At 35.1% G+C, this 14,439-nt stretch overlaps 1 protein-coding gene across 1 annotated transcript in view; it reads right to left on the bottom strand.

Annotated features, from left to right (window-relative positions):
* The window catches only part of DOK6 (docking protein 6), a 236,768-nt gene that overhangs the window by 85,889 nt on the left and 136,440 nt on the right, over positions 1-14,439 (bottom strand). Inside the window, exons 4-5 of the mRNA XM_034064995.1 lie at positions 10,332-10,451; positions 378-567 (exon numbers count right to left, since the gene is read on the bottom strand). Coding sequence (XP_033920886.1) covers positions 378-567; positions 10,332-10,451 — 310 coding nt within the window. The remainder of the gene's footprint in view (positions 1-377; positions 568-10,331; positions 10,452-14,439) is intronic.

Raw genomic sequence — 14,439 nt, 5'->3', positions numbered from 1 at the left:
TAATGGAAGTTATTCCATTCATACTGTGTGATGAGCCTTTTTCATGATCCAGAATTAATTTATTCTACATCAAAAGTACTCAAATTATACCACACCAGTGTTTAAGCGCAGTGAGACTCATAAACCTTTAGAATGACAATTCAACTGCAGTTAAATGAAAGTCAAAGGAAGCTTAAGCTCATTTTAAACATAAGATACACTAACATTTATTTCAAACACTGGGTTGAATATATTGAAAGGTAATCTTCAACAAACTAAAGTCTATGGAAAGGCTATATATTTCATCTTGCTTTATAATGAAAGGTTAATCTAACTTATCAGACTGTTTCCCCAAAACCACTGCTTATTTCTTCTCACTGTTTCTCATTAACTCTTACCTTCCAGACTCAAATGTGAACCATGTTGAGTCACGACCGTATCTCCTCAAAGAGCTCAGAGGCCACATGACCAACTTGACCTTGGCATTGTGGATGTCCCAGAGATAGATGTTTTCATGTGTGATCTGCATTGTACATTCCCCATAGATATCTAAATTTGGTGTAGGCATAAGATATACATTGAATCGTTCTGCAAAAAAAAAAAACAGCAAACAAACACAGAATAAGACACGGCCAGTTAAAGCAAGATTTCATACTCAGAAAAAAATATGTCTTTAGGTACTGCTGGTTCAGAAATCAAGGTCCAGTTTCTAGCTTTGAACAGAGGAGAGGATCCACTGATGTCGAAGAAGCCTTGCTAGTTTACATTGGTGGAGTAAGACTGAAACATCTTTCGCAAATAATCTGCATATGTCCCTCTGACATCAACTTAACTAAGTCCTTTTTTGTCATTTTAAGGTCCACAACTCTTTGCAAATCAAAATTCACAATGACTTGCACTCTGACAGACACTCCTCTCTCAAAGGTAGGTATCTTGGCAAACCACTGCCCCTTAAAAAGCCCGTACTTAAAATAGCAAACCCAGGTTTACTTACCAAAGGTTGCTAATAATTACATTCCTTGTGTTCAATTTCTATTTATTTGCCAAGTCATTATCATCTGTCAAATTAATAACCTTTTAAATAATCTGTTGCTTTCTTGAAAAAACTGATTCTACATGATATATTATTATGATCATGACATCAACTGCTATCAGCTGCTCTTTCACTGCAAAGTGTACTCATTGCAGTAAGAGGCAAAGGGCATTAAGAATTTTCTGAAGTGCCTGAATTGCATTTGATCTAACAAGCAATGCAAAAAGTATCCTTAAAAAAAAAAAAGGAAAACAAAAACCCAACACAAGATGATATAAAACACCATTAACTCACATGGAAGGAATTGCATCACAGGAATAGCAGCAGAATTTTAAATCAAAATGCAATTTTCTTTGAAGAATAACTAATGTTTGTATAGGTTGCTTCTATGAAGAATGAAAATATCAGCTAAATTTCAAGTTGTAGAGTTGAAAGTGCTCGTCTATATTTTAACTCTAAAGACACTAAAATCTTAGGGGCTTAATAGCATAATAGGGCAGATTGCAGCTGATTCACAAGTTCCTCTCACATTTTTTTTTCAGTTTTGATGTAGGATAGAAATACAAAATCTTAATGCTACTGCTCTGAAAGGTATTAACAAAAAAGTTAAGAACAATTTAAAGTATGAGCACGTGCAATGCTCACTCAATAATCAGTACTGGGAAAATGTACTTTAAAGGGATACCTGATCAGAAACTTGTCTCCAACTACTTGATAAATGGTGTGGTACACAGCTTGGTGTGGTACATTTTTATGCTACCATTTGAACTGCATTTTCTCATAAAAATTATGAAGGAATTTAAAGTAATCAGAAGAGGAATAAGGTGAAAAAAAATTATCATAACAGTCAAAATTAGATGCAGCTTCTCATTGTTTGACATTCAATATCACAAATACTATGGCTCTAGTTTTAAAACATTTTATATATATATATATACACACACTTCTGAAAAGTCAGTGAAAATATTGCAAATAAGTGAGTTAATATAAAATATGTTAGAAATATGTATATAATGGAGAGAGAGAGAATAGAGTAGCAAAAGTTTGGCTGAGGAATTAATGGAAGCAGGGAACTGCTCATGAGCAGTAAGAATCACTGCCTTGCACAGCTAGAAGTAAACTTGTCATCCCCAATGCTATTCTGTTTCAGGCAATTTAATTTTGTCCTATCAACAACTCCCCAGTTTATTCATTCATTCTCAGCCATTCAACCTCTTCTCCCAGGCTCTAATTCGCATTAATCACAATAATGATTGTTTGCCCTAAAAGTTTCATTTTATGACTAAAGTCCAAAGTGTGAAACTCCTTATGTTTTGTAAAAGCTATCTGACACAAAGCACAAATAGATTAGCATGTGCTTCTGAGATCACTGCAAAGAATTTCCCCTAACCCTCAGTGGAATGCATTGGGCACAACTCTAACCAAGTGCCTACTAAAGTAAATGAAAGGACTCACACATGGGAGTATGAGTCAATGAGTACATTGGGAAGGGAATGGTCGAGAATATGGTAGGTTATACTTTGCAATGATATTATAGATAGATAGATAAAGATAGATAGATATAGATAGATAGATAGATAGATAGATGTCCTTTTTCAGTATCTGTGTGTAACGATGGTCATGCAAAAATGCCTAGGAGCTATGCAGGTATGCTTTTATCATAAAAAAGAAGTTTATGCTCCAGTTTTGCATTGTCATGCTGTTACTCATTGTTACTCACCTCCTCTATTTAAAACGAAGATGCAGATGATTGACATATCAGTCGGTTCTCTTTTACATTACATGATATCACAAAATACGTCTATGGGGGAACAGTGCTACCATATGAGAACACAAATCTTTCTCTTTCCCTGTCTTCAGTGACAGAGTGCCTTAGACAGCAGAGAAAATGGAAAGGCACAATTGTTTTCTGAAGTAAATATTAAACTGTTGTTCTGAAGGTACAGCATATTTCAACTTGGTTTAGAAATTACCAGGAAACTCATGAAATGCTCAACTTCTCTGAAGTGTTTGAGGATATTATTGCATGAAGGGTATTCAGGACATATGGTGTCCTCAAACTGTCAGGAGACATTTGCTGACTTTGGAAGGTCAGTGTCTGAGGTGAAGTGTCATGGATTAAAGAAAGTATGTCTGATTAAACTGAACATCAGCTGTAGGGCAAAATGTAGTACAGTTGGAACTTACTCAAATTAGGAAGAAAAGCAAGTGTATAAATGTATGTGTTGGAGAAGATTGAGGACGGATATATTTGTTTCTGAAATAAAAACGAATGCTTTTGTGTAGTGGGAAATTTAGGACATGGAAAGGTGCAGATACTATTAAAAGATTTTAGGAATGCAAGGTCCAATTTTTCCATTTCAGAAAATATTTAAAAGACGTATCTAGATAACTGTAATACAATCATTAAATTTTTAGTGGCAAGTTTTGCCCTTAGACTTAACCAGGCAAGAATAGGTTAGATTTGGAAATCCCTGCTGAATTCTTTCATCAGATCTTCTGAATCACATTGAACAGGATATTTTGTTTTTCTGTGGATCAGATACTATGTGCACATGAGTGTGATGAGATAATAACAGTTCACTTTACCAACCCTAACTATCCTATGATTCTCTGATTCATTATGTAAGATTACATAAATAAACACAATTTAATGAGGGACCCAGAAAATAGGGAGATTGAAGATAGCAAACAAGGAGATGCTATCCTGTTGAACAAGACAAGGCTGAGATTGAGCAGGTGCAGTTCCTCAGCATCCAGCATCACTATCCTCCTCCCTCCTCTAAAATCTCTGAGATCAAAGTTCAGGGAGTGGGGGAGCCAGGATAAGAAAAAAAATGTTGCTATATCAACTCTTGTTATTCCACTCTTTTCAATGTAACTGCTCTTTCCCATTTCCTAGAGTAAGCAGAGCAATACTTCATCATACATTTTCTGCATGTAAAGGTGTTTAGCATTTAGGTTTTGGCAAGAATATGACCTTTAATAATGTTTTTCAGAGCACAGGAGCACAAGTGTCTTCGTTAAAACAAGCATATTGACTGAAACAGTGACTTGGCAGCAGCTCTGAAAAAACCCTCAGCCTTTCAGCTCCAAGCCCAGCTGTACCAGGGAAGAAAAAAAATGACTGTGAGGCCCAATGATAATGGTTTTAGCATTTTATCACTGGATTCCTTTGCCTATGTCATTCCACTTAGAAAACTGACCAGATGACATTGAAATCTTGCAGTCAATATGCTTTGTTTCATTTAAGCTTGAATGGGAGGAAAAAACACTTATAGCAGGAGGCAGGCAGGTTGGTGAGGTCTGTATGAGAAGAGGGTTTAAAAACAAACATTCAGTTTCTATCTGGGAAAAAAAAAATCTCCCATCTTTGAGATTTCTGCCACTGCCCGTCTGTGGCTAACTTTCACATGGAAAGAGAGCTTTAAGTCTTAAAGTCAGGACATTTTCTGTTCATTCATATGTCAGGTCTATGAGGATGATTCTGTCCTGCTTTACACAGTGAAGAACCAGGACTCCAGAATTAATTTTATTCTTTTGTTTGCAATCTTTCTGCTTTCCTTCCATTAAAAATGGAAACATTTATCAACATCTCAATGAAAATATAAATTACACTATAAATAAACTATTTTAAATTGTTTCACTGATAAATAGAAAAGTAGAGAAGAATATGAACTCTCACTGGCTTAGCCAGCCATTAAAACTGTAAACAACTTTCTTCTCTGAATAAAGCAGGCTATGTTTGGTTTATGAAAAAGACACCAAACCCAAAACCACAAAAAAACCCCAAACCCAAAAAACCCAGCCAAACCCCAGAATATAATAATGCATTAAGGATCACAGAAGATGAATAAACAACAAGAAAAATGCATTTATGTAATAAATCACTAACAGAGATTCTACAGAGTCTAGAAAATACCCCAGAACAAGTCATCTTTGTGAAAATAATTACAAAGACTCTATGGTTTGGCTGTAGCTTGTAATCTCAGTATGTAGCATAAAGAAATAATTCATAATCCTCTTCTGAGAATTCAAGGAAGTAATTCACTATGTAAAGCTACATTTTTGCTAACAGAAATTAATGATGGTCTTTCAATTAAAACCCAGAAAGCAAGACTGCTGCACTGTGGAATATTAAAAAAAAATAAAAAGAGAGTAAAACAAATGTTATGAAAAAGAGGAAAAACTTTACAAAGGAAATAATTTTATGAGATAATAATTTAAATATTAGGCAGGGAGTAAAAGTAAGAAATTAGTTGTCTTACAAACTTTACCAGAATTCTAAAATAAAATTTAGTTTCATAATTAATTTAAAAAAACAAAACAAATAGGCCAAAGCACCAGTAACACATAATAAAAAAGCATCATATTAACATCAGCAATGTTACAGCACCAAAGCTGGATCAGACCTTTTCTTCAATTAAAAAATTGCCTTACATTTGTCTATTTTCTTCAGTGTTTATATCAGGTTTACAAGAAAAGCTTAATGGAATATAATTTAGTGCAAGTATTAACCTACTATAGTATTATCATTTAGCATTTAAAAGACCTAGGAATGGAGTTCACCAAAGGGAAGCACTTGTGCTTAAAGAGTGAACTTATTTGCACTGTGCATGCATAATGTTTTTGTAACCAATATTGTCTTAAATAGTCTGGTTTCTTTTCTCAGTAAACATAGTCTGTCATTGTCTACTGTCTATTTGGAAGGCTTCTTTCTAATTACCTCCTTTCATAAAGAAAGAAAATAGTGACATGTTGGAAATAGTGATATTTAAAAACCAACCAACCAAACATGAGCATGAACAAATTCTAGATATGATCAAAGGCAGGCAGGTAAATATATTTAAAAAAAAAAGTAGACTTGTTCTTGTAGTTATATTTTGAAGTGTATCACAAATTCTTCTAAATGCATTAACAGCTGGAAGTTTCCAATTCTTCCAAATGAACATAGCACGCTACATTTAAGATTTCTTTCCCTAGCAGCAGCTTAAGAAACCTAAGGAATATGAAATGTGTGTTTCAGTATCACAGGATATTGCTTAGAAAATTACTTGTCAATAGTGTTATTAGATCCAGTGTTACTGAGTCCAGATATTCTTTTCTGAAGTTATAACTGTGCATTATTATTTGTCTTACCATTGTATATACAGCTCCACTGCCATTATACTAAATTAGTTACTTGAACAGGTTCATTTCGCCTTTACTGATTTTGATCTAATACTGTATTTTTATTCTTTATCAAATAATCTAAATGAGCATTCATAAACAGTAAGAGATTCTGGTGTAAAAATAAATTTAAACAGAAACAAACATGATTGCTGCTATAGGGCTGAGAAACACAAACAAATCACTTGGATTTGCAGGAGAGAGAAGGCAAAATGGTTAGAGAGTAACAGATGTTCCATTCCAAATATCACTTTTATTGGAATCTGCGTATCATTGCAGACTAAGTAGCCATTAGTTGTGAGCCTTAAATGTAAAAAGAAAACCACCTAAGGGTCATTTTCTACAGTAGAGTTTACACAACAAGACTTGCAGTAATACTTCTTGAAAGTAATAACAGGGATGAAATCCAGTGAGAAGCTTTCTGTTACTGATGTGCTTTGCACAAGAATTGCTTAGATGTTTTCTCTATTCTTCCTACAAGACACAATAGCTAAAGGTCCCTGCTACAACCAGTGCAGATCTATAGTTTGGTTCTTTTAGCTATCACCACTGCAGAATTGCTTGGTGCTGGAGGGTCACACAACAGTGTAACTACGATAAAATAGATCTCACTAGCACTTACTGAACAACTTAGAATTGGAAAAAAAAAACAACATCTCTTTCAGATTGCTGCACTGCCATAAGTTTTTAATCTCATATGACAGAAATGCTTTATGAATGTATGGTCTTTTAGCCACAACATTTGCACACCAAACAGCAATTTTGCCAGCCTTTGGAACAGTTTTGAAAACCATATTATTGCATGTGTATCACAAAGATATCAGGTGTCTTTCCTTCTGAAATCAAAAGCTCATCTCAGAACCACAAGAGTGAGAGCAAGAAGATGAACAGGCTCAGATATAACAAAAAGAGGTATTAGACAAATCCAATAAAGCAAATATATTTTCCTTGCCAAGTATTTTCTGAAATGCAAATTCTTGGTTATAAAAATATAAGTAGCAATTTTTATGGTCCTAGGAATATATAATAATAATCACGAAAATCATTACGAATGTTGCAAACTGAAGGCACTGGCTACAGTGGTCACATACAGCTGCTAAAACACACATCAATACAACAGAAATCACACTGTTTTTTTCCTGAGATAGCAAGTTTATCTGATCCCTTCAATGGATACCCTTACAAATACATAACATACATCATGAAAATATTAAGGACAGGAATAGGTGAGTAGTTAGGCAGATGAAGAACATAGCATAGTAAAAATATTATTGCCCATAGGCTAGTTCTTTTACGATCAAGGAAGTATATAAAATTTTAAACAATTGAGAAAATCTTTAGGGCAAAATAATGATTCAAAAAAAGATAGTGGAATTAATGGTGGGAAAGACGGTGAAATTAAAAGAGGTAGGATTAATGGTTAATACACCTGTTTTTTGGGGATTGATGTTATTAACACCCTGTCATATCACACAGATATCAACAGCAAAACACCATTATTAATTTGCTTTTAGCTCTTAAAATGTAAAAAAATAACACTTTTAAAACTGAAAAATCATTAGTCTTTATGACAATGCAATCTGTGGTCTTGCTCAGATACTGAGAGACATTTTTTGCTCAGTGACCTGAAAGAAAGCCTTTGTATGGTACAAGCAACAGAACGTGCATGAAACTAGATGCTGAGGCTTTATGATTCTATCACAGGTTATACAAACAGTATTCCCACATCTCTGTTTCAAGTAAATATTAATACATTGACTAGCTCAAGAGGAATTCTATGAAGCTGACATACTTGAAAAATGTTCAGAAATAATGAGTACTATAGGTACTATACAGGTGTACAGTTTTTACTTAAAACACACACTCACACACCCAAAAAAACCCTGAGTGACACGTCTGCCATTTTCACAAAGAGCAAGGTTTAGACATCTCATACATATAGTCACTTTTCACAAATTTCAAATTGGAAAATTAACTTTGACCTTTCAGTTTCAGGTCAGAACAAAAGGCAGCAAAAGCTCAGTATACTTTTGAAATGTTTTTAGGTACCCTTGGAACTACAATTTTCCAGTTTTGCCTTTAAAAACTACAATATGGGGAAAATGTACAAGAATTTTTTTTTTAATCATAACTCACAAATTGATTCCACCCTCCAATTAGTCACCTTTTCCATAACACTGTCATGTGGGGAATGACACTGCCAAGCTTGCAGAATAAGATAACTAATGCAAACTGAAGTCACGGCTCCACTCAACTATTTTACAAAAGGAATCTGCTAAAGAAATTTGAGCGCAACTGCAGGTTTTACAGCACAGCAAAATGAACAAAATGCTAGATTTCATACGAATAGTCACTGTACACTTCCCCCCTTCCAAGTTGATTAAAAATCCCCCTACACAGAATTTGCTTTGCGTCAAACAACTTTGACTTTTACAAACGCTTATTAAAATGCAGAATTGTGCATAAAAATTATGGGTGAAGAAAGTGCATAGGTACCAGAATTACTTGTCTGAGATACTGTATCTAATGATTTAACAGAGGATGCTCGTCAAATATTTGAATTATACCTATTCAGCCATTTGGTTTAAGAGTATGTCTAATAATACCCTTCATGCATTCTTATTCATCTGATTTGTACAACAAATACATGTTTTATTTGTTTGTTTCTTTTCATTTATTTACTTAGAACAATAAAGATGCTAATTATGCTCATATACACTGGTTGATAGCACTGCAATTAATTTCTAGTCTAAGGCAATCGCATCAAGACTAGTTCACACAACAGAACTAAACTATGTCTTCTGGAGGTCATGTGTGTGTAACTGGATCTCTTTCCAGAACAAGATGAAATGTAATATTTCACATCTATGTCTGAAAGCTGCTGGACAGTGTATGAATTCACTGCAGAAAGCTCGAGGAATTTCAAGCTATTTTTCTGCTCACATCACATGCTTTTGATGATTTGTTCCCTTTTGCATTTGTGAAGGAGTTCCATCTGCTCACATACTTCTGTCTTCAACAGCATGCATATGAGTTTTATACCTATAGCCTATGAGCATAGAGCTGATAGGATGCTTTGAGTAGTGTCTGCTCATTAGCACTTTCCTACATTAGTAGCTCTCCCTTTGTTAAGTATTTTGAGACTACAAATTAAATCCTGTGTCTCATAGCTGGCAAACAACTTCACAAACATTTTGAACTTCTTTTAAATCGCACTTGAACATGTCTGATGTTTGAAAAAGAATTCTCAAAGATTTCTGTATATTTTATGTCATTAGGTTCAGGGATGTCTAGATTCTTCTACAAAATTAATGCAATATAATTAATACAGTGCTATTCATGCAATAATTTAACTACTTATTTTTGTTTATGATGATAGCTGGCTTGGTATTTTATGACCATTGAGGCAGTTTGGTTTATTACTTTGTTAAAAGCTATTGGATCTTGTAAAAGCTTCAAGACAGTAATAATCATTAAGAGCTGTAATAGAGAGAGGAATAAATGAGCACATTTTGTGTTGCCATCATGTTCATTAATAGGAATTAAATGAAAGGACAGTCACAGCTTTTCTTTTGTTACTGCAAGTACCGTGCACTAGTATCCTTCCTGTACACGTCTAATCCAAAGTTCTGTTCCAAATAGTCTTCATATGAAGACTTGCAAGCTCATGCTTAATGCTGACTAGCATCTGTCGCTGCCCTTTTCACCTGTATTTGACAACATTTAGATGACCTTGAATTAATTTTTTATGACAGGTATGTGTTTAAAGCAAGTATGTGTTTTGCAGACCAAAGTAGTGTTGATATGTTCACGCTATCTTTTCAAGGCTGTGGAACAACAGCTGCTGTTTATTCTTCTGCACAGATGCCATTGTTTCCAGAACCAGAAGGGTTATAGTCATAATTTCCTATGACAGCAAAAAGTGAATGCAAATAAGACATGAAGTCACTCTATGTGAGCTATCTGACATGGAATTTAATCATCTTTATTTGTAGGAATAATAGGATTAAGCCTCAAAACCACATTCAAACATTTAGGTATTAATGATATTATATTTTAGCCAATAGTAAAAATCCTTCCAAAAAAACACAAGCAAGATAAGATAGGACATTGCCTAAGACCTGATCTAGGAGCGGTTAGAGTTATTTACCATTTTGTTCTCTCTGGACTCCAGCAGCGAGCAAATCTGGCTCCCCAAGACTTATATCATTGAGCCTGGTTCCTAGACACTCCATGCAGAGATGTTTGCACCATTCCTCCGCCTCTAGCTCTGGGAAAAAGAAAAAAAAAAGTTCATGTTAACATTTTACTCAAAAAATTGTGAAGCTAAATCAATACCCTCTTAGAGACCAGCTTTATGACAATATGCTTGTTTTGAAACATAAGTTATTACCTTAAAGTTGCACATGAATTACTTTGCCTTGATTTATGAACTTCTAAAAGGGTTTACTCTATTAGGACTACATCTTCCATTTTCAAATTTGGGGATAGGTGGAGTTAAAAAAAAAAGAGAAATGATAATTGAGTTTTCAATGCTGTATATTTCTAGTAGCCCTTCTTGAAAGAAAAATGCAATTTAGAAAAATATTACATATAATATCTGAAATATTCTTTTCTACTTTTTAGGTGAATCTGAACTGTTAAAGTACTTTTTCTTTCTAAATGTTCTAGACAATTTTTCCAGGAGGAACGGAAAAAACAGTAATAAAAGAGATCTTCAAACACAAAACATTCTTCTCTGCTGTACTGAATGGCTATGCCTGTCAGATTAGTCCGAATAATTAATTTCTTCAGTTCTGTTCACCTTCTTCTAGTCTCAGAGAAATCTGGGCACTAGTTGGAACATTATTATGAAAGTTCAAAACCTCCTAGTACTTTCTGAGTCCTCCATCGCATCCCATTGACATACATCTGAGAGCTCCCTATCTGCCAGTTTACCAAGACATAAAGCCCCCAAGGCATAACCCTCTGAGACACTACAACAGTCCTCACTAAGACATCCAGCCTCATCCTATCCACTTCTCAAACTTAGCATCACAATATCTCTGGCACTGATCAAACAAAAAGTCACACAGTGTGAAACCACAACTAATAAAAGTCATTCAACTAGGTTGGCTGTCTTTTATTACAGGATATGCTTCACCTAAGGGAAACTTTATGGAGCAGCTTGGCACCAGGCACACACTGAGCATCCATTGTCACAGTCAGTCTATATCTGATTATCTTTAGGGGTGCGTGACTCCAGTCATCTAGAAATGTCTCTATTAAATTGCCACAGTTCTTTCATTCCTATTTTTGGGGACATCTGGAAAATACTTTTGTGACAATCTCTCCAGCATAATGTTGAAATTCGGAGAGAGAGAAAAATACTGCATTAAAGCCTGAAGCATCTAGTGATGATGACTCACTGTAATTAGTGAAAATTTATATCCAAGAAAAATCTTTCCATGCCTAATTGGTACAGTCCTAAATTCCTCTCCTGGTTAGGTCTCAAGTGACAGAAACATTTGCTAGACAAGAAGGGAAGACAGGCATGCAATTACAGGTTTCTAAAAACCTACGGATACCCTCCTTCGCTCAGGACCCTGAATAATCCGGGAACAGATTGTTCCTGAGTTATTCTGCCTATCACCCGACCAAGTTCCTAGACAGACAGTTCAAATGATAGAGTCTGTTTTGGGACTTGCGAGAGCCAAATGTGGTTGTTGTCCCAGCGACACAAACAATTTGAGGGACTTCCTCAGAGTGCTGTAAGAATAGCGGTTTCCCTTAACCCTTCCTAATTTTTCTGTGGTCATTGTCCCAGAACACAGATCCCCAAAGCTAGTCTTCTCATTACATGCTCAGCTTCTGGTGGTAAAAGACAGATCACTCTGTCAGTAACATGGAGATGACATTTAACTTTGTGAGAATACTGAGTTAACAGCATACTGGTCCTTAACACTTCTATATTCTACAGGTACAGTCTCCTTGATGGAAGTAAGGAGAGAATAAGCATGTTTCTGGACATCAACAAAAACTTAGGACTTTTAAAAGCAGTAAGATGAATTTGTTTAAAAGCCTACCTCCAAAATCCGTCTTCTGCTCATGCATGAATAAATTTCCCTCCTTTTTCCCTTCCTCTCCTTCATCCTTTGTAATTTCCTTGGATATTTGTGAGGTCTGTTGAACCAGAGCCATACCTTATAAATCAGACCTACCCATGGAGAGGGCTTCATGCCAGGGAGATCGCAAAAGTGGACCACAAGATGTACTGCCACATTCTGGGAGCTGAGGGTCAGTGCACCAGGACATGGGTAAGTTAAGTCTCCCTCCCAGGAGGTTTTCTACTGAGTCACCCAGTATCTGCTTCCAGCAAGAGATAAACTTGGGGGAATTAGTGCAGAAAGGCTAGTGGCTCAAAGGTGACAGTGCAAAAAAAAGTCTAGTGCTCCCACGTTTCCTTCCCTTATCTCTAGCAATATTTTTTCTGACTAAATAGAACAATATATATGCTGATGGAATGCATAGCTCTGTATAAAGCCTGAAATTTTTCATGGAGTGTGGTCAGCATTTAACATTTTACATATTTTACAAAATCTGCATTTTATTACTTTCCTTCATTATGCCTGCACACAGATTAAATGGGTACATTTTTGAAATACAGAATGAGATTGATAGTAAACAAACACTAAATTAACCTTTCTAATTTTACCAACATCTAAGGATAAAGGAAAACATATTGGCATTTCCATAAATCCAGCTTAACATCAATATACATTCAAAACAGGGCTCATGTAAAAGCAGCCTGTTCTATTTATATGTGCTCTCACACCACATTTCCAGTAGGGATTTTTTTTTTTCTGGAAACAAGCAAAAAAACCCATTGTTCTAGAAAGCTGTTTCTTGTAAGAGTCTTTGTTTTCATCTTCTCAGTCCACTTGCCTCTCTCTATTACAGGAACATCTAGATGCTGAAAGCTGGGATCCAGAAACTGCTTTTCAGAGTGTTTGGCAGTTTAATTTAAGTGGCTGCTTCTTAACTGCCAGACATTGATGATTAGATCCAGATTAGACTTTTCACCGACTGCCACAGAGAAGAAAATTATCTTACTTTACTCTGAGCCCTATAAGATAATTACTATATTTTGCACAGTGTGGGCCATAACATACATTGTATTGCCACAAAACTCAAAATGTGTATCTTACAAAAATGACTATTTAATACTACAGAAAATACAGTTTCAATGCAGAACTGAAATATCTTTCCACAGAACTGTGAGGATTTGTGTCTGCTGTCAGAAGCATCAACATTACCTACAAATGTATTTGGAAGGTTGAGGGTATGAGGATACTGTGTGAGTTAGTTTTATCTAATGCATCCTGATAGGTATTGCCTACTTGCAAGGGATTTCCTTCAACCTTTTCCTTGACAGACATGTGGAATGTTCTTTAGAAGCTGCTGAGTTACCTTTCAAAGCCAAAGCGATATTTCTCCTTTCATCATGTGTATCTAAGAAAGCAGTTTAACATTCTTTTGCAGAAGGTCTATAGAATGCTTTGTCTTTCTGGATAACAAATTAAATATTAATTATTATTTTAAAAAATTGCAGAATGTGTAGTACACAAAGGCATAACTCATAGTAGCAATCGTTAAGAATGACAGCTACCATGTCACAAAACAGACATATTACTGTTACTTCTTTATTTTGATTATATGCATATATTGAAACAGATGAAATATTATAGTGGCACTAAGTCATAAAACACCGTCAGCAAAATTTTTCTCTGTAATGCATGTGGATTAGATTTATTGGTGGCAAATGCTGAGTTTTTAGTCCTAAGTGCTACTTGTCATTGAAAAATTTAGTTTCCTTTTAAGATAACAGAATTCTTAGACTGAATGATTAATGGTAAAGCATGCTTTCATAGCTATAAATAAAATCCAAATACCTGCATTTTCAATTTTACTGTTATTCAATTACAAAATGCTGCTATACAGATGTCATGAGGTGAGCTAAAGTACAGAGATGGGAGACCTTAATTATGCATTGTTTATTGCATAGGAAATATTACTGGGAACAAATTTGTAAACTTGCTATCTGAAAACAGACACCGTGTTATTGGCAGTATTTTTCTGCAGTCTAACTGATCTTTGAGTCATGCTGAGGTAATTTCTACTTCATTTCCCAGGTGATTAAAATGGTGCTGTACCTACTCCAACCTCTGAAGTAGTGTAATGCAAGTGTGCAATACAACAGGATGATCAATTGGTTTGCT

This window comes from Melopsittacus undulatus, chromosome 1, assembly GCF_012275295.1.
Source record: "Melopsittacus undulatus isolate bMelUnd1 chromosome 1, bMelUnd1.mat.Z, whole genome shotgun sequence".
NCBI classification, from domain to species: domain Eukaryota; kingdom Metazoa; phylum Chordata; class Aves; order Psittaciformes; family Psittaculidae; genus Melopsittacus; species Melopsittacus undulatus.
The sequence above is the reverse complement of the archived record's forward strand: the minus strand, read 5'-3'. Positions and strand labels throughout refer to the sequence as shown.